Source organism: Phascolarctos cinereus, unplaced genomic scaffold (genome assembly GCF_003287225.1).
Source record: "Phascolarctos cinereus isolate Bilbo 61053 unplaced genomic scaffold, phaCin_HiC Scaffold_4;HRSCAF=312, whole genome shotgun sequence".
In the NCBI taxonomy this organism is placed as follows: domain Eukaryota; kingdom Metazoa; phylum Chordata; class Mammalia; order Diprotodontia; family Phascolarctidae; genus Phascolarctos; species Phascolarctos cinereus.
This window is the reverse complement of record NW_027555847.1, coordinates 134,032,020-134,058,227: the sequence shown is the minus strand read 5'-3', so window position 1 is coordinate 134,058,227 and position 26,208 is coordinate 134,032,020. Positions and strand designations below refer to the sequence as shown.

The following is a 26,208-nucleotide window of genomic DNA, read 5'->3' as shown; positions in this document are numbered from 1 at the left end:
TTCTTGCGGCTAGCTTTAGCTAAGATTAAAATATTTGCATTCCCAAAGCATCTGACAGTTGGATGAGAGCTAGAATGGAGCAGAGTGGCAAGGGAAAGCCAGCTCAGAGCTATGCTTTAATTGGCATAGGGAACTCCCTCTGAGGAAAAGCCTTCTAGCAATGTGGATCCGCACCTTCTCTGCAATTTAGATTCTATTTATTAACTAGTGAAATTTCTTCCTTAGGAGTTCTTCATACCAGTTAGTGAGATTTCTCTCTCTCTCTCTGGAGGTGCACTTTATCTTTATTTTCCACCTCTAAAATCCATAAAGTGTTTAATTTAGATATATTCAGGGGTGTGCTGGAGCCAGCTGGTACCAGCTCCTTAGAACCGATTGTTAAATTTCAGTGTGAGCATTTATACCTTAAAAATCGCAAACGCTACAAATCAGGGGTTGATTTATTCTTTTGTTGATTGTCTGAACTTGAGAAAATGATGGAGAAAATGTGAAAAATGCAGATTGAATTTAAGAGTTTCGGGCATATTCCCCTCCCCCCCAACGCCGGCTAAATATTTAACACGCCCCTCACCCCCATCAATTCCTATCTTCGTCTTTCTGTCTTTTTCAGCCCCATATAATGAGCAAACAACCACACTAGGAGTCTTGTGACTGAAGAGTCTTGGGCTGTTTTTGCAAAGGTGCCAAGGAAACCTCCCTCCAAAAAGTTACATTAGCATTATGACTTAAAGGTACCCGAAGTCGGGACATTTAATCTTATGACCGTGCAGGGAATCCAGGCGAAAAAGTCCTCCACGCCTATTTCATTTCGTAGTTGGACTGCCTTCCCATGAGCTTGAACAAACCAAGTTTTCTGTGGCTGCCCTTTGAGCACCAGAGGCTGCTCTCCCGCAAGGGTTGTCGGTCCCTTTAAGAGGCTTGGGGGCGTGTAGCCAGCATGCCTCAGTCCTTCTCTTACTCTCCTCCAGCATTAAAGGGGAATCGCAGTCTCCCAGCCGCAGAGCGAAGTTAGAGCTGAAGGTGGACTGCGAGAGTTTGGCAGCCACCTGACGGGGACTTGTCGGACTGCGCTGGGCTGGGTGGTCCCGAGGGGTCGGGGCCGAGATCAGAAGGTGCCCCCCGCCCCCCACTTTTGCGTTGCCATCTCTTCTCCAAGCTGGGACCCCCTGACCACGTCCTGCCTCCCCGGAGAGCCGCGGCGAGTGCAGAATGTACACCATCACCAAGGGACCCAGCAAGTTAGCCACGCAGCGGAGGACAGGTGAGGAAGGAGGAGCCGGGAGAGGGCTCCGGGGGCACATCACCCCCTCCTCTCTCGCCCCCACCTTGCACATGGAGTCGCAAACCCTCGTGGTTTAGGGTGTGTGTGTGTTTTTTTTTTCCTTCTTAAAGCGACCATTGGGGGTTTTTCAGAGCGGCTTGACGCGCTGTCACTCCCTACTGAGAGTGAGGCGAACAACGATTCCTCCGCTAGAGCCTGCAGTCTCCCGAGCCTCCACTGGCTCCCGGGGCTCCCCGGCCTGTGCCCCCGCAGCCCTTTCCCCCGGGCCGGCAGCGCCAGGGACCGTGCCAGCTCGGCCCGCTCCCTCTGGGCTGGCGGTGACGCGGAGTCCTCGTCCTTGTAGGTCCCACGCAGCAACTGGAAAGCAAGCTGGGGGAGCACCTGAAATGCCGGCGGTCAGCGCAGCAGCCGCCGGGCCCCTGGCCTCTATCAAGGTGAGCCAGCCGCCGCACTCCGGCGGCAGTCCTGCAGCCCCTTCGCCCGGGACTGGGGGGCCCCCATCTCCCTGGGGGCCAAGATATCTAACCCAGACCCTGCCTCTTCTCTGCTGCCCTGTCCCACTCCCCTCCCCAGCAGCTCCCGGTGCTAGGCATGGTAGCTTGGGGGAGGAGGGGTGACCTTGTGGAAAGGTTACTGGGGAGTGTCATTGCCACATGGCTGGGGGGAGGGGGAATTCGTGTAGTCTCCGCTTTGCCCGCCTGCTCAGTGGAGCAATGTCCTTTTCCCTGGAGGGCGGGCTCCCACCCGCCATCCACTCCTCCGGCTTCCCTAGACCCCCCCCCCGGACGCCTACACCTCCACCCCGCCCCCCTGATCTTCCCCCTGCCCCTCAGCAGGGACCCCCGCCCCACCTCCCGGGCCCCAGACTCAGCTGGGCCAGGCCGGCACGAGATTGCTTTAGCCGAGGCTGTCAGCTGCGCTGCGGGGTGGAACACGTCCTGGGTGCCGGAGGTGGGGCCGGCAGCTGCTTCCTGCTGCTTCGAGAATTTCCTCAGGGCCTCTGAAGCTGAGGTGCCCCAAGGCCGCTCCAGGATGAGTTTGGGGAGGCAGGCCCCAATCCTCTGCTTCCCAGACCAGTAGGACTGAATGACTTGGCTTGATCATGTCAAAAGCCGTAGATTCTGGAAATGCTAGATCACAGACTTCAGCTTTAAGCACTTTTCTCAAAAACACTCTGGGAAGCTAATTGGGGTATGGTGAAAAGAGTATGGAACTTTAAAAAGTCCAAGGACCTGAATTCAAATTCTGACACTTTTATTTACTGAATTTATGACCTTGGGCAATTCCGACCCTTTGGGCCTCATTTTTCACATCTATCTAATGAAAGGTTTATAATAACTAACCTTTAGTGTCCTTTCAAATTCTAACATTCTGTGAAATATATTGATTTATTCCTTCCAACAAATATTTATTGAGTATCTACTATATACCAGGAATTGTATATACAGAGAAGTAAAATGTCTTGGGGGAGGGGGACTGAGGGAGTGGGCATTTATTAAGTGCCAGGAATTTGATTTTTACCACAACCCTGTGAGGTAAGTGCTATTATGATCTCCATTTTACAGCTGAGGAAACTAAGGTAGAGGTTCAATAAATCATCCAGGGTCACACAGGTAGTGTTTGAGCTACCACTTAGCTACCTTGTTGCCTAAAAGAGTACACAGCTTTTAAGGGTCAGAGCCAGGACTTAAACTTAGCTCTCCTGACTCTGACTTGTTCCTTTATACCATATTGCCCATCGACATTTATGTAGCTCATTATGACTTAGAAAGCCCTTTCATTTAGAACATGTGTAAGGGCCCACTCTCCCTTCACCCCATACACACTGTAGGTAGGTTTAGAGCTAGGAGCATCTTTAGAAATGTCAGGCATCATAGGAGCTATAAAGGTTCCCCTCTTCTCTGTCTCTATGCCTACCAAACATTTTGCCCTATGCCAAGTTTGTGTGTGTGTGTGTGTGTGTGTGTGTGTGGCAGTTGGGGGTAAGTGAGTTGCCTAGGGTCACACAGCTAGTAAGTGTCAAATATCTGAGGCAGGATTTGAACCCAGATCCTCCTGGCTCCAGGGCTGGTGTTCTATCCACTGTGCCACCTAGCTGCCCCTATGCCAAGTTTTGCAAGAGGCATTTGGAAACCTAGGGCTAGTCCTGGGTAGTACATCTTCCATAAAGCAGGCAGAAGAGACCCATGGTGCCTCTTGGATGCCTGTGCCCTTGAGCAATTCATAAATTCAACAAGCATTGATTAACTGACTCCTGTATATATAGCCTTGTGCTAGGTGATGGGGATGCAGCGACTGAAACGAAATAATGCCTTCGTATTCATTCTACTGGAGGTTACAATATGTATACAGTTAACTAAATATAAAGTAATTTGAGGGAGTGAGCACAGCTTGGGGGATGACCAAGAAAAGGGGAGAGGAAAAAAATGTATAAACACGTGTGGCTTTCTAAGTGAATATACAGACCACAGGAATCCTTCAGTATGCCTTGTGTAAGAGAGAGCACCTGAAATGTGCCTTGAAGAAGGAAGCTAGGGGATTCCAAGAGGTGGAGGTGAGGAGAGAGAGCTGTCTGATACTAAGATGATGTGGCCAGTGGACCAATTCCAGGGGTGGCCACAGCTACTCTGTCTTCACTCTCTCTTCTTCCTACCCTCCGATAGCATTTGCCAGTGGCCACCTGGGATTGGGTCACTTTGGTACATTCTTAAATGAAAGGGTTCTTAGTTGATTTTTTTTTTCTTTTGGTCAGCTCTTCCTCAGGAGAAAGGAGATACTTCTTGGTACTTTCTCCAAAACTAGAATAATAAATGACTGGACTGGAACCAGTGGGGTCTTGGGCTTTGGGACTAGGAAAGATCCAGAATTTGATCTTGGCAATGCCCTCATCTTGGCATCATCTTCCCTATTTGCACAGATGAAAAACTGAGGCACCAAGGAAGGATCACTAATTAGGATTTGGCCTAGGTAATTTACTTCAACTCTCTATGCCTCACTTTATCTATAAATTGAGAATAATACTCCATGCTGTGCTTGCTCTATAGGGTTATTGTGGATGCAGTAATGGATGTAAATTGTTCTGCAAACTGTAGTGCTTTTTTGGTTGTTTTTGGAATCTATTTCATTGGTGTGGGCCAGTGATGTCAAGCTCAAATAGAAATGGCCACTAAACCATGCATGAGGATCCTTATGGACTATTGACTTAGAAAACCACACGTTTGAGTATTTTTATTAATACATCAATGCATTAAAATTAGGTAGGAACTATATTTTAAGGGCCTTCAGGAACTCAGGAGTGTTGTAGACATTGTACATGTGTTTGACCTCTCTGGTGGAGGAAACTGTCTGTACTAAAGCATGTTAGTGACTGTTTTGTCACTGAAGGTCTCACTGAGTTGCTTTTTGTGCTAAGAGGTGTTAAGGTTCATAGATCTGCCAAGTCTCACCCAGACTGTCAGAGGCAATACTTTTGAACCCAGGTCTTCCTGGGTTCTTCCTGACCCTGAAACTATCTGTAGAGCTGGACAAGATGGTAGAGGTCACATGGTCTAATTCCCTCCTTACATCTATCTCTCTCTGTCTCTGTCTCTCTCTCTTTTTTTTTTTTGGCTAGGCAGTGTGGTTAAGTGACTTGCCCAAGGTCACACAGTTACTGCATGTTATGTGTCTGAGGCCAGATTTAAACTCAGGAGCTGCCACCTAATTCCCTCTTCCTATAAGATGAGAGAATGGAGAGGCCCAGAAAGGGGTGAAATAACTTGCCTGATGTCACTCAGGAAGCTAGTAGCAGAGCCAGGTCCTCTGGGTCCATATTCAGTCCTGTTTCTACTACACCAAGCTACATTTCAGTAGATTTGGGATGTTGGGCTGAGGCACAGTGTGTTGCTTGCTTTCCACTTGAGGTATTTCTATATATTCCCTATACTTAAAGCAGAAAGAAGGCAATACTCGCTGGACTTCAGACTTCTCTCAGTGAAAGATTTCTCATATCTTCTTGCTGAGTTGTTTCAGTTGTGTCTGACCCTCCATGATGCCATTTGAAGTTTTCTTGGCAAAGACACTGGAGTAGTTTGCCATTTCCTTCTCCAGCTCATTTTACAGATGAGGAAACTGAGGCAAACAGGGTTAAATGACTTGCCCAGGGTCACAAAGCTAGTAAGTGAGACTAGATTTGAATTCAGGTCCTCCTGACTCCACTAGCCTAGCTGCCATTCTTATATCATCTTATATCTTAGTAGGTCTATATCCCAAATCTGCTGGGAGTAGTGATACCTTGGTCAACGCCTACATTGGTTTTTCTGTGACCTATTGGAGTACTCAGATTTCTCCTAATTTTCTGTCCTAGGTGAGGGGGGAAATGAACAGATGAACTGAGGCAAAATTGCATTTAAAAAATGCAACTCAGCATGTCTAAAACCAAATTCATTATCTTTCCTCCCTAAATCCTCTTTTCTTAGTTGTCCTATTACTGTCAGTTCTCCCAGTCAGGCAGGCTCACAACGTTGGTGTCATCCTCAACTCCTCACTCTCTCACCTCCCATCTCCAGTCTTTTAACAAACATTACCTCATGACATTTCTCTGTGCTCCCTTCTCTGACATTGCCCCCAGTTTAGTAAACACCCTTATCACTTCCTACCTCCACTATTGCAATAGCCTTCTGCTTGGTGTCTTACCTCTACTCGGTCATCACACTGATCTTCCTAAGTCTCAGATCTGACTATGTCACCTACCTCCTATTTGATAGACTTCAGTAGCTCCCTATCACCTTCAGGATCAAATATAAAATCCTCTGTTTGGCATTCAAAGCCCTTCATAACCTGGTTCCCTCCTACCTTTCCAGTTTTCTTATACTTTATATTCCCCATATGCTGAGATTCAGTGACACTGGCCCCTTCTTGCTGTTCCTTAATGAAAGTGCCTTCCCCAATCTCAGTTTTGTCCTGTATATTTCTTATTTGCACAATTATATGTTGTCTCTCTACTTAGACTGTAACCTTCTTGAGGGCAGGGTCTACTTTTACCTTTCTTTGTTACTCCCACTTTTTAGCATAGTCCCTGGAACACCATAGGTGCTTAGTAAGTGTTGACTGACTGACTTAAATGCACAACTTGACTAGATAATTCAAATAGAACCAATAAAAAGAAGGTCCAAAGCTATAATGGTCAAGGTTACTGAGATATTGTTGTTATGTAGTTCTGTCTCACTCTTCTGTGACCCCATCTGGGGTTTTCTTGGCAAAGCTACTAGAGTAGTTTTGCCATTTCCTGCTCTAGCTCATTTTTCAGATGAGCAAACTGAGGCAAGCAGGGTTAAGTGAATTGCCCAGGGTCACATAGCTAGTAAATGTCTGAGATAACTAAGGTTCCCCTGACTCCAGGGTTGGCTGTACCCACCCAGCTGCCCAATTACAAAGGCTTTATATTTATGTTACAAAATGTTTACATTTAACACACCTAGGCTTACGCTGTCTATCTGTAGCTAAGGGGGAGGGAGGAGGGGACAGGTCAGAAGGCCAGGATTTGTGACAACCATAGAGTGGTGGAGAAAGGAGTGGAGTAATCCAATTAAAGTCATAACATAAATAAGAAAACCTCTAGATCAAATTGGACCGGCCTATTTCTTTCCTGCCTTCCCAGTTTTTTCTTCCTAACAGCGGGTCGAAAGGGCTGCAGCTTTCTGGGATCTGGGGGGGATCTATTTATTAGGAATAAGAACAATCTTACCAAGAGTTTGGGCTGTGAGTACTTGCTCTGTTTCTCCTTGGGATATTTCTGGGGTATTACCTTCTACTTTGGGGGACAGCAGGGATCTGGTACCATAGAGAGGGGAGGCTGGGGAAGAGAAGGTGTAGGGGTACTAAGACATGGTTAGTGGGAGGTTTAGCCAGGTCACATCAACTGAGGGGACACTATGAAGCCTGTCCTGCTTGACACCTAGAACATTTTTTTCTTTTTTTACTATGTATTGTTTTTGCTGTCTGTTTTTTTTATATCATCTATATTTCCCGGCACAATCCTACCCCTACTGCTTCCTAGAGAGCCATCTCTTATAACAAAGAATACAAAGAAGGGGGAAACTGTTCAGCAAGATGGGGGCAACTAGGTGCTGCAGTGGATAGAGCACCAGCCCTGAAGTCAGGAGGACCTGAGTTCAAATGTGAGCTCAGACCAAACACTTGACACTTACTAGCTGTATGACCCTGGGTAATTGCCTAAAAAAAAAAAAAAAGGAAAGGAAAAAAAGGAAAGAAGTCTAACAGATGTATCAAAAAAGTCTGGCATTATCTGCAGTATTATATACCTGTAGTTCCCTGTCTCTTGTGTTTCTTTGGAGGTAGCTGGTGGTGCAGTGGGTAGAACCCTGGGCCTACAATCAGGAGCACCTGAATCGAATTCCAGCCTCAGACATTTACTTGTGTGTGATCCTGGGCAAGTCATATAACTCCTGTTTGCCTCAGTTTCCTCAGCTGTAATATGGGGATGCTAAGAGCAGTTACCTTGCAAGGTTGTTGTGAGGATCAAATGAGATAATTGTAAAGCCTCTAGCAAGGTGCCTCTAAATGCTAACACTAATATATATGTTATATGCATCATGTAAATGTTAGCTGTTATCGCAGGATCGGTGTGAGGAGCAAAGGAGATAACATTTGTAAAAAGTGCTTGACACCGTGTCTAGCACTTCGCAGATGCTATAAAAAAATGTTTATTTCTGCCTTTCCCTGTTGGAGCCGAGCTCGGTCATCATAATTCTACAGCATTCAGTTTCAGTTGTTTGTTTTTCCATTTATGTTTTTGTAGTCATTGTGTACCTTATTGACTGCGGATTTCCACACTTTGTATTGGTTTGTGTAAGTCTTCCCATGCTTCTCTGTATTCATATTTATCATTTATAGGACAGGGTGATGTGGAAAATTTCTTTATGGGGGTTGATGAAGGGCTAATGAGGGAGCTCTGCAGTCCACAGTTCTCTCTGCCCAAGCACCACGTGGCTGAGACTCTCATGTTGGCATTCTTCTGCTCCTTGATTGGACTCTGCAAACTCAGCTGGACTCTGTCCTGTCTGCTCCCCTCCCCCTCCCCTTCCCCACCACATATCCTGTACTATCCCACCTTTGTGCTTTTGCTCATACCATTTTTTGTGCTTAGACTATCCTCTTCGTTCTCTTCTATTAAATTCCTATCCTTTCTATAAAAGGCTTTATTACCCAATCAAGTTATGCCATCAGTCATAATACCTTAATGAGGTCAGAAAGGTCTCCCCTTTCTCTAGGCTTTCTCTAATGGGCTTTTGACTAAGTCCTTCCCTTTCCTTCTCTTCTTGCCCCTCTTCTCCCCCACCCTCCATCTCCACTTCTTGATTCCTTTGAAGGGGATTTAGCTGGAATGCTGCACTTGCTCCAATCTCTGGAATGACCTTGGTTCTCAAATAGCTTGATAATTTATAGATGACCTCTCCAGCAGGACCAAATTTCCTCAGCCTATCCAAATACTCTCCTTTGCAACATGACTCCAGTTCTAAGTACTTCTTTAGCCCTTAGTCTAAAGTCTGTGATTGATAGCTTGACTTATTCTCATTTCCTTAAGGTATCTTTTCACTTCCTTTAAATGAGGTGACTTGATTGATTTACTCAATCAACCTAACTCAGATGCGTCTCCTGCATGATAACTTTACTGATTCCATCCCCATCAGGGGCAACCCTTTTTCCTTGGACCTCGGATAGCACTTAGTTTGTGTCTACATCTCATCCCCGCCCCACTGCCAGAGTATAAGCTCCATGAGGAGAGGGACAATGTCTTTTCAAAGCACTTAATACAGTTCTTTGCACGTAGTAGGCCCTTAATAACTCTTGTTGGATAAATTAATGAAGGAATAGTTCAAGTATAGAGGAAGACATAATCCAAGTTCTAATTTTGTAAAGTTGTAGAGTGACATGAAGTGGAAAGAGCTTTCCTATCCATATGTACCTGGAACTGGTCATTTGATTAAGACACCTAAATCCTCCCAGACATAGGGAGAAATCTGTAGGGATGGATGGCTTATAGTCTCTTGGTAGCCTTTTTTGGTATTTAACTGAAGTGTCCTTGATTAAGCAAGGGCTGGGTTTTTGTTTGTTTGTTTTAGGTGAAGGGTATGATGTGTTACCAGGGCCCCAGGAGTACTTAGGGTACTATTAGATTTAGGAGGTCAGAAGTATGGGACTAAATTTATAATAACAATTTTATATGATATACATATATAATTCAGTATCTCTTCCATGACAAGTGGTAGATCTCTGTTTGCTGGTTTGCTTCCTGGAGGGGGTATGATTTTTGGGAAGTAAGGCTTGATTAAAGAGGAATTTGAATTTTATTGGAAGATGGGTGAAGTCAATGTGTATAGATGAAATGGTAAGCTTTCCAGAGCTCTAACAAATCAATCAGCAAGCCTGGAGAAAATAGCAAATAATTAATGTAGTCCTGGTTCCCAGTATGCCCAGATCATTAGAGCTTGCCTCTGAACTTGACAAATACTCCAGCTGAGCCTATAATTATAGGCTTCTTCTGAGCCTACAAATGAGGTAGGCCCTGTGTCTCCACCCTCTGGAAACCCAGCCCCACTTTGAGACCTGGTAATATAGTGAAACACTTCTCCACCTGCTTAGAAGAAAGCATCTCCCTGGATGGACAGAACATATAGACCATTTCTCACCAATCGCTTTGTCTAGGAGGTAATTCAGATAATTGTACCCTTGACTTTTCTGAAAAAAGTGTTTTGGTTTTTATCTGTGGACTTCATCCAGAGCCTTGGGGGAGGGGGGGGCATCAGCTCCATCAGCAAATCTTACCATAGATGTTTACTAATTGTGTGATCCTAGACAAGGCCCTTATCTTCTCAGTCTCAGTTTCCTCATCTATTTAAAAAAAGGTAGGGTGGAGCAGCTAGGTGGTGAAGTGGATAGAAAGCACTGGTCCTAGAGTCAGGAAGATCTGAGTTCAAATTTGGGTTTAGACACTAGCTGTGTGACCCTGGGCAAGTCACTTAACACTGTTTGCCTTAGTTTCTTCATCTGTAAAATGACCTGGAGAAGGAAATGACAAACCACTCCAGTATCTCTGCCGAGAAAACGCCAAATGGGGTCACAGAGAGTCAGGTGTGACTGAACAGCAACAACAAAATAGGGCTCCTACTAGCACCTTCATCGCAGGAGTGAGGATCTCTTGAGAGAAGCTACAGAAAGAGCTATAGAAATGGTTAAGTTATTAGCTCCAAATATGTCCTGCTTGCCCTCATTTTTGCTCACCCAAGTTCTTCTCCTCAACCTGGTGGCTTTGACCAGTGAACATTAAAGTAGGTCCTTTGAATTCACAGCGTCATGCCCATCAGAGTATAGGAAGTGTCAGTAATTTTTTGGGACAACCAGATGATTCCTAGCTCATGACAGTGACATCAGAGGAGGAAGGAATTCAGTTCAATCTAACACTTAGTTAGCTGTGGGAAACCATGTCCGGGAACCTTAGCTTCTTCATGTGAAAAAGATGTAAGATGCCTTACCTACCTCACAGGAGTCTTGTGGAGAGGGTGTTTTGAAAACTCTAGAAACACTGCATACGTGGGAGCTCTTTTTGCATTTGCATCCTCAGTGATTAGATTAGCTCAGTGCCAAAGCACATAGTAAGTGCTTCCTTAGTGATTAGTTGATTGACTGATGATCTCATAGCTTCTTGGGCTTCTTTACCTCAAGTGTGATGTATTGTGGTGGATCCTTGGGTGGAGAATTCAAGTATTTATTAAATGTCTACCACCTGTGCAAGGCACTAGGCTAGGCTTTGGGAATATCAAGGTAGAATAGGAAATTGTGTCTGCTGTCAAGAAATTTAGATCCTTAGAGGCAGGGAAGAGTCTTGGGAAACAGCTTGTGCATATGCAAAGTACACATGAAGGAAATACAAAGTAATTTCAGGAGAGCTGAACACTGGAATGCTAAAGACAGGGGAAATCATGGAAGGCCTCAGGTAGGAGGTGGCCCCTGAGCCAAGTCTGGAAGAGAACTAGGAATTCTGAGAGGTCTTAGATTCCCAGATCATATACGTATTACCTGTGTGGTCACACACCCACGGGAATTCTGGATGATGCCGAGAAATTTCATTTAAGAACTTGATAAACAGGCTCATTATATTCTTGGCTGGGGGCTCGTAATAACAACTTAGATTTATTTTATCCAGTGCTTTTCTCATAACAAACCTGAGAAGGTGGTGATAATAATAATAGCTAGCATTATATACGTGTATATATATATGGAGACATACATATATACATACACACATGTATACACTATATATATATATGGAGAGAGAGAGGGAGAGTTTACAAAATCCTTTACATAGATTATGTTGTTTGAGCCACACAACCACTCTGGGTAGGTGCTATTATTATCTCCATTTTACAGATGAGGAAATCAAAGCAAATAGGGGTTAAGTGGCTTGACCATCATCATACAGCTAGTGAGTTTCTGAGGCAGGATTTGAATGTTGGCCTTTAGTATCTGAAACATCTATGACTTTGTCAGGGTGGTTACTTATCCCATTGACATAAATCCCTCTGGAAATTAGAAGATCATTTTTGAGAGTTCTCTGGCTGAAAAAAAAGGAAAATTACACTTCAGCTAACCTGGTCATGAGCCTCTGAATTTTTTATTTTTTTTTGGCTAGGCAGTGGGTTTAAGTGACTTGCCCAGGGCCACACAGCTAGTAAGTATTATGTGTCTGAGGCCAGATTTGAACTCAGGTCCTTCTGAATCCAGGGTGGGTGCTTTATCCACTGCGACACCTAGCTGCCCCATGAGCCTCTGAATTTAGCTAGGCTTATTCTTGCCCGATCACTAGGAGCATGCCCAAAATCTGTCTTGATAGGATTTACCCGGACCTGTGCTCCTCTGACATGGACTATAATAAAATCATTCATATTGTATGATTTACATTTACATTCCTCTTTAAGCTTCACAAGATACATTCCCCACAATGGTACCATGAGGAAGGTAGGCATTATTGTCCTCATTTTGAAAATGAGGAAACTGAGGCTTTGAGGGGCTAAGGAACTTGCTCTTTGATCACAGTCAGTGTGCCTTAAGTAAACCCAGCTCTTTTGAGTTCAAGTTCAGGGATCTATCCCCTATGCACATTGCTTCTTGGGTAAATAACAGTGTTGGTGTCTGCATTTTACAGAGAAGGAGACTGAGGCCAAAGTCACACATATACTAAGGGACGGGGCTGAGTCTGCAGCTGAGGACTCTTTGTCTTGCTCCATACTAGACCTAGGAACATCCCCAGCAGGCATGAGATTAATTAATAATATTAGCTTACATTTAGTTATACAGCCTTCCTTTAGAGTTTTACCAAGGACTGTCCTGGCATTTTAACAAACCTCTACATTTGACTAACATTAGGTCCTTCTTAGTACTTGAGATCCCACTTGATTTAAGAGATCTTAGGTGAATTTGAGAGAATCTTCATAAGGTGAACCTCAGTAGCATCTCTTAGCCCCTCAAGGTTAAGCCCAGGCCTGAGTTCGGTTCTCTGCTTCATACTGAAGACAAAGGAAGCTTGGTCACCTTTAATACAAGTAAAAGGGAAATTGTGGGTGCGTGGCCACCGTGAGGTTCAGGCCTAGGGCCCATCCTTCCCCCAACAGTGGCTCCCTTTGTTAATAGGTCCTTTTGGCAGAGCAGCTGGCTGAGAGGAAACCTCAGTTAAGCTTCTCCCCTAGGCAATGGCTTCCATTTTGGTGAACCACACCACAATGATTATGGTTTGGATTGTTTCCATGTCTGACTGAAGCAAAAAGGGTTATAATGATAACGTGAATTCTAGTCTGCTAATGGCTCCCAAGTAAGGCTCAGATGTGGGAATCATTATGGGAATGAGGGGGTGGCAAGATGAGGGACCTGCATGATAGAAGAGAAAATGGTACATCTTACAGAAACCTCATTAAACAATAGAAGGATTGGATATAGGAGTGAAGGCTTCAGAAGCAGCTGGAAGTATATCAACCAAGCAGAGGTAAGTCAGCATAGAAAAGGCTTAGAGTAGAGTGGTCGGCACCAAAGGGGAAATTTGTCTAGGCAGGCAAAAAAGGCCTAGAAAAGATCCACTTGTTAAAGAGGTGCTGTCAGTAATTCCAGGAATGTGGAAGCATGAAGGTGGAGTTCGTGGGTGGGTCAGGGTTCAGATAGGAAAGGAAGAGGTCCAAAGCAATCAGCCATCTTTGGAATGAAATCGAATAATAATGTCCCTAAGAGTCTGATCTGAGTGGCAAACTGAGTGCAGTGCCAAGTGTAGCTCTCTGTGATTTTTACCTTTTGAATTTCTCTCTACATTAAAGATTTTGTGCTGGCAAAAGGAATGGAAGGTTAAAGAAACGCTGTGAAGGAGGGGTGTTGGAGAGAAGTCAGAAGGCCCCCGGGGTCTCCAGGGGAGAAGCCTCTGACCAGAGGTGGCAATACCAGGGAGTCTTCTGTCTGGGGTATCCTGGCTTTCATCACAGTCCTTTCCTCAGGTGTTCATCCTTCAGCAAGCAGCTCCCCTCTAGCCCAGCTGCAATTCTTTCCAACTGGGTCTGACTCAGCAGTTTTGAACTGGTTTTGAACTGGGGAGTACCTCTCCTCCCCCCCCAATTCCTCAGTCTCAGTTCTATCAGTATTATACTGTTCCCCTGCAGGCGAGATGTTTAAACATTCTGCATGTCAGCTTTTGTGTATAATCCGGACCAACTCGTACTGGAACTATGTATGTTTGCATGATTCCAAACCTCTCCTCAGCCTCCCTCCTTTCACTGCAGGAGAGCAGGGGCATTTCCTTAGCATTCCAGATTCAGACTGGAAAGTAAAATGAAAGCCAACTGTTTTTTCCATTCTGCTACAGACCTGGTCATTCTGGTTTCTGGGTTTCTGATTTAGGAGGGACTAGAATCAGGGGTAGGGAACCCCTGGCCTTCTAGGTCCTCGGTGCGGCCTTTTGACTGAGTCCAAGTTTTACAGAACAAATCCTTTTATTAAGGGGATTTGTTCTGTGAAGTTTGGATTCAGTCAGAGGGCCGCACTTGAGGACTTAGAGGGTCATGTGTGGCCTTGAGGGAGCAGGTTCCCCACCCCTGGACTCGCTAGATCATGCATATGGGCCATTTGAGCTCCAAGATTTTTGTTTTGTTTTTTAAATTCTAGACTCTTATTTGTCCTTAAGTAAGAGACGGGCTCTTCATTCCAGAATTAATGGGCTTCTTTGTGCAAGGTCTAGACTAGGCCTGTTGTTGTTTGTTCTTTCTTTTTGAAGGGGACCATGACGTCAGGGAGGTGATGCCATGACTTATAAGTGAATTGAATTTAAGTGAGGGAGGACTGTTTAAAGTCACTGCCCTCACTTTCTTCTCTGGAGCCGTCTGGGTCCAGTGGCGAGATATAAATCAGGATGACCAGACATGGTACCCAGATCAGGCATGTGAGTGGGAGACAGGAGAAGATTTTTGTTGTTTTGTTGTTCAGTCTTGAATACTCAAGGTTTAAATAATCAAGAATAATAAAGGGTTTAAAATGTAGTGGTAGTTTTTTTTTTCAGTTGTGTCCGACTCTTCCTGACCCCATTTTGGTTTTTCTTGGCAAAGATACTGGAGTGATTTGCCATTTTCTTCTCCAGCTCATTTTACAGATGAGGAAACTGAGTCAAGCAGGGTTAAGTGACTTGCCCAGGGTCATACAGCTAGTAAGAGAAGATAAGATGATGGTAAAGAGAGTCTATGGTATACTGAGAAGAGCTCTAGGTTTGGAGTCGGGCAGGAGATGTGGGTTTGACTTTTGTTTCCGATACATACTCACATTGGGATCCTGAAGAAATTCTTTCACCTCTCTGCTCCTCGGTAGTTTCCTCATCTGTAAAATGAGAATATTATTCGCACTACTCACACTCCACAGTTGTAGAGAATGTAATTTGCACGAACAATACAAAGAGTGCTGTATTGGGAATGGTAGGATCTGGGTTTAAATCCTAGTGCTGCCATGCAATACTTGTGTTCCCAGCACTCCCTTTTGGGAAGGGATCCCAGATCAGCCTTAACTACCATGCTCCCCATTTGCTTTTCAGGTCTATTTTTTGGACTGAGTTCCTCATTAGAATGTAAACTCCTTGAAGGTAGGGACCAGCATTCTTTTTGTTTGCATTTATAATCCCAGTGGTTTAGCACAGTGCCTGATATATGGTAAGGGCTTAATAAATGCTCATTAACCAACTGACTTCTCCTCACTGGACTTCAGTTCCTTATCTGTAAAGTGGGCAGTTTGCACTGGGTGACCTCTGGAAGATCTCCCTTCACTCTAGAGCTGTATTATCTAAGTGACTTATTGTTAGTTGCAAGATCTTTGTCCTTGGGGAGTTTATAATCAGTTGTGATTATATTAGAAGAGACTAAGCACCAGGAATGAATCAGAAAACTTGGATTCTGACAGCCAAGCAGTCTCTTTGTGGCTGTGCAACCTTGGCATGTTCTTCCCCACCCTCACCCTGCCTTCAGTTTTGGCTTCTGGATAACTAGGAGATGGAAATACAAGGTTCTTAAGGCGCCTTCCAGTTCTGACAGCCTATGAGTCCGCAAAACTGGATAGGATTAGGGCTAAGCTGAATGGCTGCACCCCTCATTGCTTCAAGAATTCTCTGGAGGGAGAGAGAAGGGTCTAGGGTTGCTAAGGAGGCTCAAGGTGGAGGCCTTGGGGCCTGAGCTTGACTGGAGAAGAGAAGCAACATGTGTATTCTGGGGGTGGGAGATGGTTAGCTTCTGCTATCCCCCTTCCCTAGGGGTTAGGGAGTACCTTGGTGGTATGCATTTAGCACAGCCCAATTTGGTTCTCTCTACTTTCTCCCCTGCTGTCTAAGTCTCAGCTAGGCTATCTTGGTCTTTCCTCATGGCATGGTTGTCTCCTAGTACTCAGGGGAGGGAGCTGTTGCCCATAACCACACGCCCTTTCCCCCACAGAGCAGAGCCAGTGGCAAAGTTTTTATATAACTTTCTGGCCTCAGCTTCCAGGGCAAGGGAGGAGAGATGAAGACACCCGTTAGCAGTCAGCCTTGCCCAACCTTCAGGGCCCTCCCAGAGCAAAACAACCTTGAGTGACAGGATAAAAATCCTATAGGCATTTCGGTCATAGAGTCAGGAAGTTTGATGAACTCATCATGGTTTGGCAATTTTGGCTCCTGGGTCCTGTACCGTGTGTGCTCTTGGGAGTACCTAAGATTTCCCTTTCACTTCTTTCTTTCCTTCTATAATAATAATAATAATAGCTAGCATTTACATAGCACTTACTATGCTGCAGATACTATTTACAAACATTATCTCATTTGATTCTCACAACCACCTTGGGAGATAGGTGTAATAATAATAATGGTGATGATGATAATAATAGTTAATATCTATATGGGAAGTTAGGTGGGTACAGTCAATAGGGTGCTGGGCCTGGAGTTAGGGAGACTCATCTTCCTGAGTTCAAATCTGGCCTCAGTAATTTACTAGCTGTGTGACCCTAGGCAAATCAGTTAACCCTGTTTGCCTCAGTTTCCTCATCTGTAAAATGAACTGGAGAAGGAAATGGCAAATCATTCCAGTATTTCTGCCAAGAAAACCCTAAATGGGGCTACAAAGAGTCACACAAGACTGAACAACAGAAACGTCACATGTAGGAAGCTTACTATGTGCCAGGTACTATGCTAATTACTTTACAATTATTATCTCATTTGATCATAATAACTCTGGGGAGGTAGGTGCTATTGTTATCCCTATTTTACAGTTGAGGAAACTGAGGCAAACAAGGGTTAAGTGACTTGCCCGGAGTCATACAGCAAATAAGTATCTGAGGCTGGATTTGAATTCAGGTCTTCCTGACTCTAGATCCAGTGCTCTAACCATTGTGCCACCTAACTGTCACTTCTGAGGGACTGGGTTCTCAGTATATTCAGGGATCTAGTTTTGTATATACACAGTCCAGCTAAACAGTCTAGCCTGTATTATAAAATCATAGATTTTAGAGCTAGGAGGGATCTTACAAATCATCTAGTCTAATACTCTCATTTTAGAGATGAGTGAACTGAGGCCCATAAAGCATAAGTGACTTACCCAAGGCCACACAGGTACTAAAGAGTAGAGCCAGAATTTGTTTTGTTTCGTTTTGAATATGTGAAATCATGCAAAACATTTCTTTATTAGCCATGTTTGGGGGGGGGGAGCAAGAAAAATAAAGAAAGCAAAAAACCAGTATGTTTCAACCTGAATTCAGAGTTTATCAATTTTCTCTCTGGAGGTGGAGGGCAGTTTTCATCGTGAGTCCTTTGGAATTATTGTGGATCATTGTATTGTTGAGAATAGCTAAGTCATTCACTTGTGAAATACTGCTATTACTGTGTACAGTGTTCTCCTTGTTCTTCTTCCTTCACTTTGCATCAGTTCATGTAAGTCTTCCCAAGTTTTTCTGAAAGCGTCCTGCTCATCATTTCTTATAGCACAGTAGTATTCCATTGCAATCATATGCTATAACTTGTTCAGCCATTCTTTAATTGATGGACGTCCCCTCAATTTCCAATTCTTTCCACCACAAACAGAGCTGCTATAAATATTGTTGCACTTATAGAGCCTTTTCCTTTTCCTTTGTTCTCTTGGGGATACACCCCTAGTAGTGGTATTGCTGGGTCAAAATTTTATAGCCCTTTGGATAGAGTTCCAATTTGTTCTCCAGAGTGGTTGGACCAGTTCACCAGTGTGTTGGTGTCCCAATTTTTCAATATCGCCTCCAGCATTTGTCATTTTCTTTTTCTGTTAGCCAATCTGATAGGTGCAAGGTGCTACCTCAGAGTTTTAATTTGCATTTCTCTAATCAATAGTGATTTAGAGCATTTTTTTCATATGACTATAGATAGCTTTGATTTCTTCTTCTGAAAACTGCCTGTTGATATCCTTTGACCATTTATCAGTTGGGGAACGGCTCTTATTTTTATAATTTTGGCTCAATTCCTTATCTTTTTGAGAAATGAATAGAGTCAGAATTTGAACTTATGGTTTCTTTTCTCCAAATCCGGTGATCTTTCCATTCTCTCTCTCCACCCCCCACTCCCAACGTTGCTATCTCTAGTCAATGCCAAAGTTAACATGACTAATCTTAACATCCTTCAAAGGGGTAAAGAAACCTGGGGGGCCAAGAAAGAGAATAAACCAGTGGCTCTGCTTCCTAATTGGACTTAGAGTTAGCTCCCTCATATTTTAGTGTTAATAATTGCTGGCCTTTAACTTCACTAAGTTGGAGCATGTGGTATAGTGGAAAGAACACCAGATCTGGAGCCAGAAGAAATGAGTTTGAAATCAGACTCTGTTACTTATTAGCAATACGATCATAGGTCAGTTTTTCCTTCTCTGAGACTCAGTTTTCTCATCTGGAAAAAATGAGTGGTTGTTCCCAATGGTCTTGAAGATCTCTTCCAGGTCCAACATTGAGTGACTCTGGTGCTGGTCATCACCACCCATTACCATTGGCTTCTTCAGGTTTTAACATTAGCTAGACTTTTTTTTAAGGCCTACTGCACTGAGTGATGTTCACATCAACTAAGGCTTGGATGTTAGCCAGGACACATGCGGATCTCAAGACAATCCTCTTTATTTATAGCGCCCCTTTCCTCTGAGGCACTCAGAAGTTTGCACACATCAAGATGGGAAACTTGAAGCCCAGGAAAAGGTTGCTATTGACCTAGGAGAGTAAAAAGGAGGCTCAGCTACCATTTCTGATCACTGAGAGGTTGGAGAGAGGCAGCAATCTAAGTGGTGGTCAGGGTGATACAGGGCTTCAGAGGGTCCTTAAACAAGACCATGTCTGATAGGTTTCTTGCCTCATCTTTCTTTTCTAATTAGAGCCACAAAGCCAGCCCTTCCTAGGGTGGAGATCAGTTGAGGGAGGGAGGGAGGGAAAAGGATTAATTTTCCACCTTGTGTAAGGAATTTGACATAATCCAGGCAGTTGCTAAGAGCTGGGTGAAAGTTGTCAAGTATGCCCTGGACTGGTTACTCAGGCCTTGGGGAACTTGGAGCCAAATCCTTCCTATCAGTATCATGTCCTCCATGAGGTGGAAAAGGGCCTGACCAAACCTTTATTCTCTCTGCACCTCAGATTCCCTGGCTGTGAAGGGGAGTCAGCCCATTTTTTGGCAGAGCAAAGGAGACAGAGGGAATAAGCATTTATATAGCTCCTGTTATGTGCCAGGAGCTGTGCTAAGCACTTTTTACAAATATTGTCTCATTTGATCTTCGTAACAACCCTGCAAGATAGGTGGCTGTTATCCGCATTTTACAGGTAAGAAAACTGAGGCAAACAGAGCTTAAATGACTTGCCTGGGGTCACACAGAACTCAGGTCTTCTTGGGAAGGAGGCAGAAATATCACACCCTACCCCTTGTGCCAGACACTCAAAACATTGATCAAATATTTATCAAGCTCCTACTATGAACAAGGCACTGTGCTAGGCACCAGGAATACCCTAGGGATCAGTGCCCAGCCCTATGCTTTTTTAACATTTTTTTATCAATAGCTTGAATGAAAAAGGCCTAGCTGGCAGGCAAGCTTAGCAAGTTTGCACATGACACAAAGCTGAGAGGGATAGCTAATGCACTGGATGGCAGGGCTAGGCTCTAAAAGGCTTTGGACAGTCTGGAGAATTGGTGTGAATTTAGTGAGATGAAATTCAGCAGGGATAAATGTAAATAAAGTCTTATACTTGGGTACATGTACAAGGAAGTCCTTGTACCTAAGTACAGGATAGGAAGAGGCATGGTTAGACATATGAAAAAGATCTGGGGTGGGGGCAGGGGGGCAGTTCTAGTGGACTGTCAGCTCAATGTGAGTCAGCCATGTGTTGTACAAGTTGAAAAAATCCTAATTAGATCTTGGGCTGCATTGAGTGAGGCCTAACTTCCAGGAAGAGGTGACAGTCTGCCCTCACCAGACTTCAGTTCTGGGCTTCTTAATTAATTAATTAGTTAATTTTTGTTTCTTTTTGCTTGGCAGAGGGGTTAAGTGACTTGCCCAAAGTCACATAGTAAGTGTCAAGTGTCTGAAATCACATTTGAACTCAGGTCCTTCTGACTCTGGGGCTGGTACTCTATCCACTGTACCACCTAGCTGCCACCTAGTTGTCCCCTATTTTGTCTTATACTTTTCACTAGACTAGCGAGCTGGCTGCTGAAGTCACTTCCAGTTCTCAAAATCTGTGATTCTGGGGAAACAAAGACAAAACCAAAACCAGTCCCTGTCCTTAAGGAGCTTACATTTTACTGGAGGGAAAAGGGATCCATACTGAATGAATGAATGAAGAATTAAGCATTCATTAAATGCTGTGCTAGGGATACAAATGGAAAACATACTGTCCTCGCTCCCAAGGGGCTCATGTTACAATTGGAGAATTTACCATATACAGAAGGGTTCAGCTGCAGGATGGAGAGAAAGGTCTTAGGGTACAGTGGAAGGTCAGATAGCAAAATCAAGGGATTTTTAAGGTGCTTCTGTAGGGCAGATGGCAATGCTAAGGGGGAAGGGAGGGATGGGTCTGGAGGGTATAGCAGCAAGGCAGGTGCTAAGGCTTGTTTTTCATTCACCTTACTGTAAATAAATACAAAGCATACACAAAGTAATTTATTTTTTTAATTTTTTCATACAAAAATTAACCTTCCCTCCCTAGTGAGAAAAACAAAATCCCATGTTACAAACATGAATAGTCAAACAAAAGAAATTTCTATATTGGCCATGTCAAAAAAAAAAAGATACTTCAACCTGCACTCTGAGTCTATCACCTCTTAGGAGGTGGGTAGCCAGTTTCATTTCAGTCTTTTGGAATTATGGTTGACCATTGTGTTGATCAGAGTGTCTAAGCTTTCCAAAGTTGATTGTCTTAACAATATTGTGATATAAAAAAAATTGTTCTCCTAGTTCTGCTCACTTCACTCTGCATCATAACAAGTCTTCCCAGGGTTCTCTGAATAGTGCAGTAGTATTCCTCCTTTACATCCATATACGATAATTTATTCAGCCATTTACCAATTAATGGGGACCCCTAACAAAACAGTTTCAAGAGGGAAAGAGTGATAATGATGGGGGAAGGCAAGAGATTAGGAAAAATATCATGTAGGTAGAGCTGCATTTAGAAGGAGATAAGAGGTGAGGAGGGAGCATATTCAAGACACAGGGGATGGGGCAGCTAGGTGGCATAGTGTCTAGAGCACCAGCCCTGGAATCAAGAGGACCTGAGTTCAGATTCAGCCTCAGCCACTTACCAGCTGTGTGACCCTGGGCAAGACATGGCGGGGGGAGGGGGTGACTTGTATCAAGTCCCAGAAGCAGAATAGAACATTGTGAACAAGACACATCTAGAAGGGACAAATTCAACTAGAATAGAGAGAGTGGTGAGAGATGAAGCTTCCATGGTAGGCAAGAACCAGACTGTAGAGGCTAAGCAAGGCTGAGGATTGTTTGGTCTGTGGGCAACCGACTGTTAAGTATTTAGGAGCCCTGGTGGTGGGGGGGGGGGCAGGGGGGAATTGAGGAAAGGAGAGTCAGCAGGGTTCTGCCTGGGTATTTTGCACTCTAAAGTACTGTATTCCTAGGTTCTCCTTGGGACTAGTACTTATCATTCTCAGTACCTATTCCCAGGTAGCCCACAGTGCTAGGGATATTCTTCACCCATTCTATTCTCCAGAAGCTGCACATCTGTGTGAGTTGCAGATTATTTGACAATAGCCCATGAATTCTTTGGGATCACTGGATTTGAAATCAAGAGGAACTAGGTTCAAATTCCAGTTCTGCTACTTATTACCTGGGTGACCTTGGGCTAATTATTTTACCTTCCTGGGTCTTAGTGTCTTCTATAAAGTGAGAAGATTGGGCCAAATCGTCACAAAGAACCCTTCCAACTCTGGTTTGGAATAAGCTTTAATCCTGACCCCATGAGCTGGCCACCATGGCACATCCCTGAATTTAACCAATTACTGGGAGGATCAACAAGATAAAATGTGCAATGTGTTTAGCCTGCCACATGGTAAATGCTTTAACAAATGTGTGTTTCCCTCTTTCATGCTTCTTTGTATCATCATGTTTGTCTGAGAGGCAGCTAGATGGTGCAGAGCAGAGAGGGCTGGTCCAGGAGTCTGGAAGACCTGAATTTAAGTTCAGCTTCAGATGCTTACTAGCTGTGTGACCCTGGGCAAGTCACTTAATTTCTGTTTGCCTCAGTTTCCTCAATTCTAAAATAGGGATAGTAACAGTACCTACCTTGCAAGGTTGTTGTGAGAATCAAATGAGATAATATTTGTAAAAAGTGGTTGGCATGTAGTGGACACTCTATAATGCTAATTCCCTTTCCTGTTAGCTTGGGAGGGTTAGGATGGCAGAACTTTTAAGTTCAGAAGGCTCTGCAGTGGGCTGTGCTGAGCCTGTTATACCACTACGGTGAGACCCTGAAATCAGGCCCACCAGGTTGTTTAAGAAGGGGCAGATCAGCAGTTCAAAGCTGTTTCTGTGCTGATCAGTAGTGGCCTCTGCACTTACTGCCTGGTCAAGATGGGGAGATTTAGTCTTCTTTTAAAAAAGATTAGTAACAATGACCACAAGCACGTCACTGGGCCTGTTGTCTGATCTCTGCCTCGTAATGTCTCTCCTTACGGGCCAAGATATTTCTGGTTAGGGTCTATATCCTGGGGCTACTAGGCCAACTAGAGTAGGAGGGTGGGGGCCATTTGTAGCTACCCCAGACTGTGGCAACGGCTAGTGAATACTTTGCCAAGGCTCTTGATGAATAGAACCCAGCATCAGAGGAACCCAACCAGAGGCCCTCTGATGTCATTCAATCATAGTCAGCCTCTGGGTAGAACTATTTCATTAAATGCTCCTAGATGGAAAACAAGAGAGTCAGGCAGTGTAGTGTGTAATTGTCACCCAGTTCTGTTGTATTTACTTTTCCATTAATTCCTTGATGGGATTTCTGGTGCTCTAGTCACTTGGGCGATATGTAAGCATGGACTAAATGTACTGACTAAGGAGCTGTTTTTCCCCTTACCCTAACAGCCTGGCCCCAAAGCTTGTGTTCAACAGAGTGAATGGCAGGAGGCCACTGGCCACTACTCAGTCCATCACGGCCACAGAGGAGAGTTATACACTTGCTCACGAGGAGAATGTCCGCTTTGTCTACGAAGGTAAGAAGCCCCAGACTATCTCTGGGGACCTATAGAGATAGAAAGGTGAGAGTTGCATCCACTTTCATGGGTGTAGAATGTCACAGCTGCAGGGGAAAATAAAACATAGGCTATCACAGCTGGAAGAGACCTTAGAAAACATCCCCTTTGTTTCACAGAGGAGAAAACGGGCCTAGGGAGGGAAAATGACTTGCAGGGCCAACCCCTATTTACTCAACCTATGTGCTGCCCCTTCCTCTACTGCATTTACATTTTTCACTGGGTTTATCTCAGATCAATGATAAAAATAAACCTGTGCTCTTTGAATTCGATCTATTAATGAAGACACGTGTGTTAGGAAGCATGTTAGGAGGCAGAAGGAAGGCTAAGCTAGGCAAAGATGAATCATGTGCCATGTGGATATGGCCCAAGAGCTGCTCTTTGTTGCTGGTGGTATATTAAAGGAGCATGTCATGTTCATAACAGTGCAGGAATCACGCCTCTGTGGGTCATTCTGCTCCGTCCCCTTCTCTACCCATGCTTACTTGGGTTGGGCAAAGGCTGGGAGTGCTCCTTGACTGGGTGGCATCTCCAGCCCTCATGTTTCTATCTTTCTTGCAGCTTGGCAGCAGGTAGAGCAGCAGCTGGTGGGGAGCCAGGCAGGTGAGAGTGGGCCCAGGCCTGTGCAGTATGTGGAGAAGACACCTAACCCCGGGTTGCAAAGTAAGTGGCCTCTGCTCTCAGTATTCCCCACCTTGGCCCCCATGGTGACAAAACCAACCCTGAGTCTCAAGATAGTCTAGGTGGAACTCAAGGCCACAAGGGGATTGTAGGTGCCATCATCAGGCCCCAAATTATGAGTCTTCTGTGGCCCAGCTTTCTCCATGTGGGAGGTACTGGTGGCTGTGGCCTTAGCCCAAGCAGGCAGGGTAGACCACGGCTGTAAGCAGGAATGAGAGGCCAGGCCACCTGAGCTTCTTATAGCCCCATCTGGTAGAACGAGCTGGGAAAGGACAAGAGTTTGGCTAGACTGTCTGCCCCAGGATTCACTTGGCAGCAGATTCGAACTCCCTTCAAGCCCTTTTCAGGGTATTGCTCAACACTGTGCACCTGTTAGTCAAGGACATGCCTGAAGTAAAATTTCTTTCAGCTCTGCCTGTTTTCTTTCCAGCTTGAGGCCACTAGTCATGCTTCATTATGTGTCTCAGTTCAAGATTTATGAGCAATTTATTCATTGGAAAGGTCTTATCTTGTCCCCCTCATTTGAATGGAAGTGAAACCTTGCCCAGAATAGTCATAATAATAATAATAATAGCAGTATCCATTTCTATCATGCTTACAAGGGGCTTTCATCATCAGAACCCCGTAAGGAATCATTATCCAAATTTTAAGGATGAGGAAGCTGAGGTCCAGAGAAATGAAGTGATTTGCCATATAGCTAAGATATATATAGATAGATAGATAGATATAGATATATGAGTCAAGACTTAAATTGAGATCTTTATACCATAGTGAATAAAAGAGAAGCAGAGATGTACCCAAGATCCCCTTAGTGAGGCAGGAGCCAGGCTGGGATGAAATTTAAGAGCCTGGAAGCTAGACTGAGTATTGATTCTCAGATGTGTATTCTCTAGGTCAGACTTTTCTCTCTTTCTCTCCTTAGACTTTGTACCCATTGACTTGGACGAATGGTGGGCCCAGCAGTTTCTGGCTGGGATCAACAATTGCTCCTAAAAAGCTGCATTGAGAGGAGGAGAGTTGCCTATAGTCAGGGGCCATCTACCTGCTGACCCAGAGCAGGCAACACCAACAGAAGAGGACCACTGCCAGCCCCCTTGCCTGGGGGATGGGGCAGGCACCTGCCATCCCAGAAGTGCCAGCATTTGGACATTTGGAACTGCTGCAGCCTCTGGCCAGGCTACCTGGGTGCTACATGTAATGGGAGGGGGAGCAGAGGCTGTTTGGCACCTCCCACCTTGACTTTGCTCCTGCCAGTTGAGCCCAGTGGGAAGTTCTTGCAGAGCTGGGGTACAGCTCTCCAAGCCAATAAAGAATTTAAACCTGCCTGCCCTCATGCTGTCCCAGGGATGTGTGTGTGTGTCTGTCTGTGTCTGTGTGTGTGTGTATGTGTGTAGGGAGAGGTTTTTTTTTTTTAAAAACACCAGATATCCTTAACCTTTTTTTGGGTCATTGACCACTTTAGCAGTCTATGGACCCCTTTCTCAGCAAAATGTTTTTAAATAATTGAAAGAATGCTAAACTTCAGTTAAAAGTTAGTGAAAATAAAACATATATATGTATATATATTTCCCATTTGAGTTTACAGACCCCCTGAAGTCTGTCTATGGTCCCCAAGTTAAGAACCCTTGCTTTGGAATCAGGAAGTAAGGGCCATCTTGCTGGCTCAGGTTTCTCTAGCACTCCCTGCTTTCTCAACCCAAAGGGTAGCTTCCTGAATGTGGGGGGCCCTTCAACCCTGTGTATCCATGATGATCTATGTTGTAGAACAGGGCAGGTTGGAAAAAGACTTATCTAGTATTTCCTTCCCTGGAATGGAGGTTCCTCATCACCTCCCAAGCAAGGTGCTTTCCCCCAGCCTTGCCTCAACATTATGGAGAAGGAACATCTCAGGGCTGATTGCAGCTTTGTTTCCTCACCCCATTACCCCCATGTTCCCTTTGAACATTCTTCGCCACAGACAGAGAGGTGGGGA

The 26,208-nt window shown here is 44.6% G+C and overlaps 1 protein-coding gene across 1 annotated transcript; it reads left to right on the top strand.

Annotated features, from left to right (window-relative positions):
• Window positions 1-886: 886 nt before the first annotated feature.
• On the top strand, window positions 887-25,559 carry MCRIP2 (MAPK regulated corepressor interacting protein 2). Its single transcript, XM_021006871.2, has 5 exons — window positions 887-1,261; window positions 1,626-1,716; window positions 23,389-23,516; window positions 24,117-24,218; window positions 25,159-25,559. Exons 1-5 carry the CDS (start codon window positions 1,210-1,212, stop codon window positions 25,227-25,229), a joined length of 444 nt encoding a protein of 147 aa, XP_020862530.1. The 5' UTR covers window positions 887-1,209; the 3' UTR covers window positions 25,230-25,559.
• Window positions 25,560-26,208: the final 649 nt, after the last annotated feature.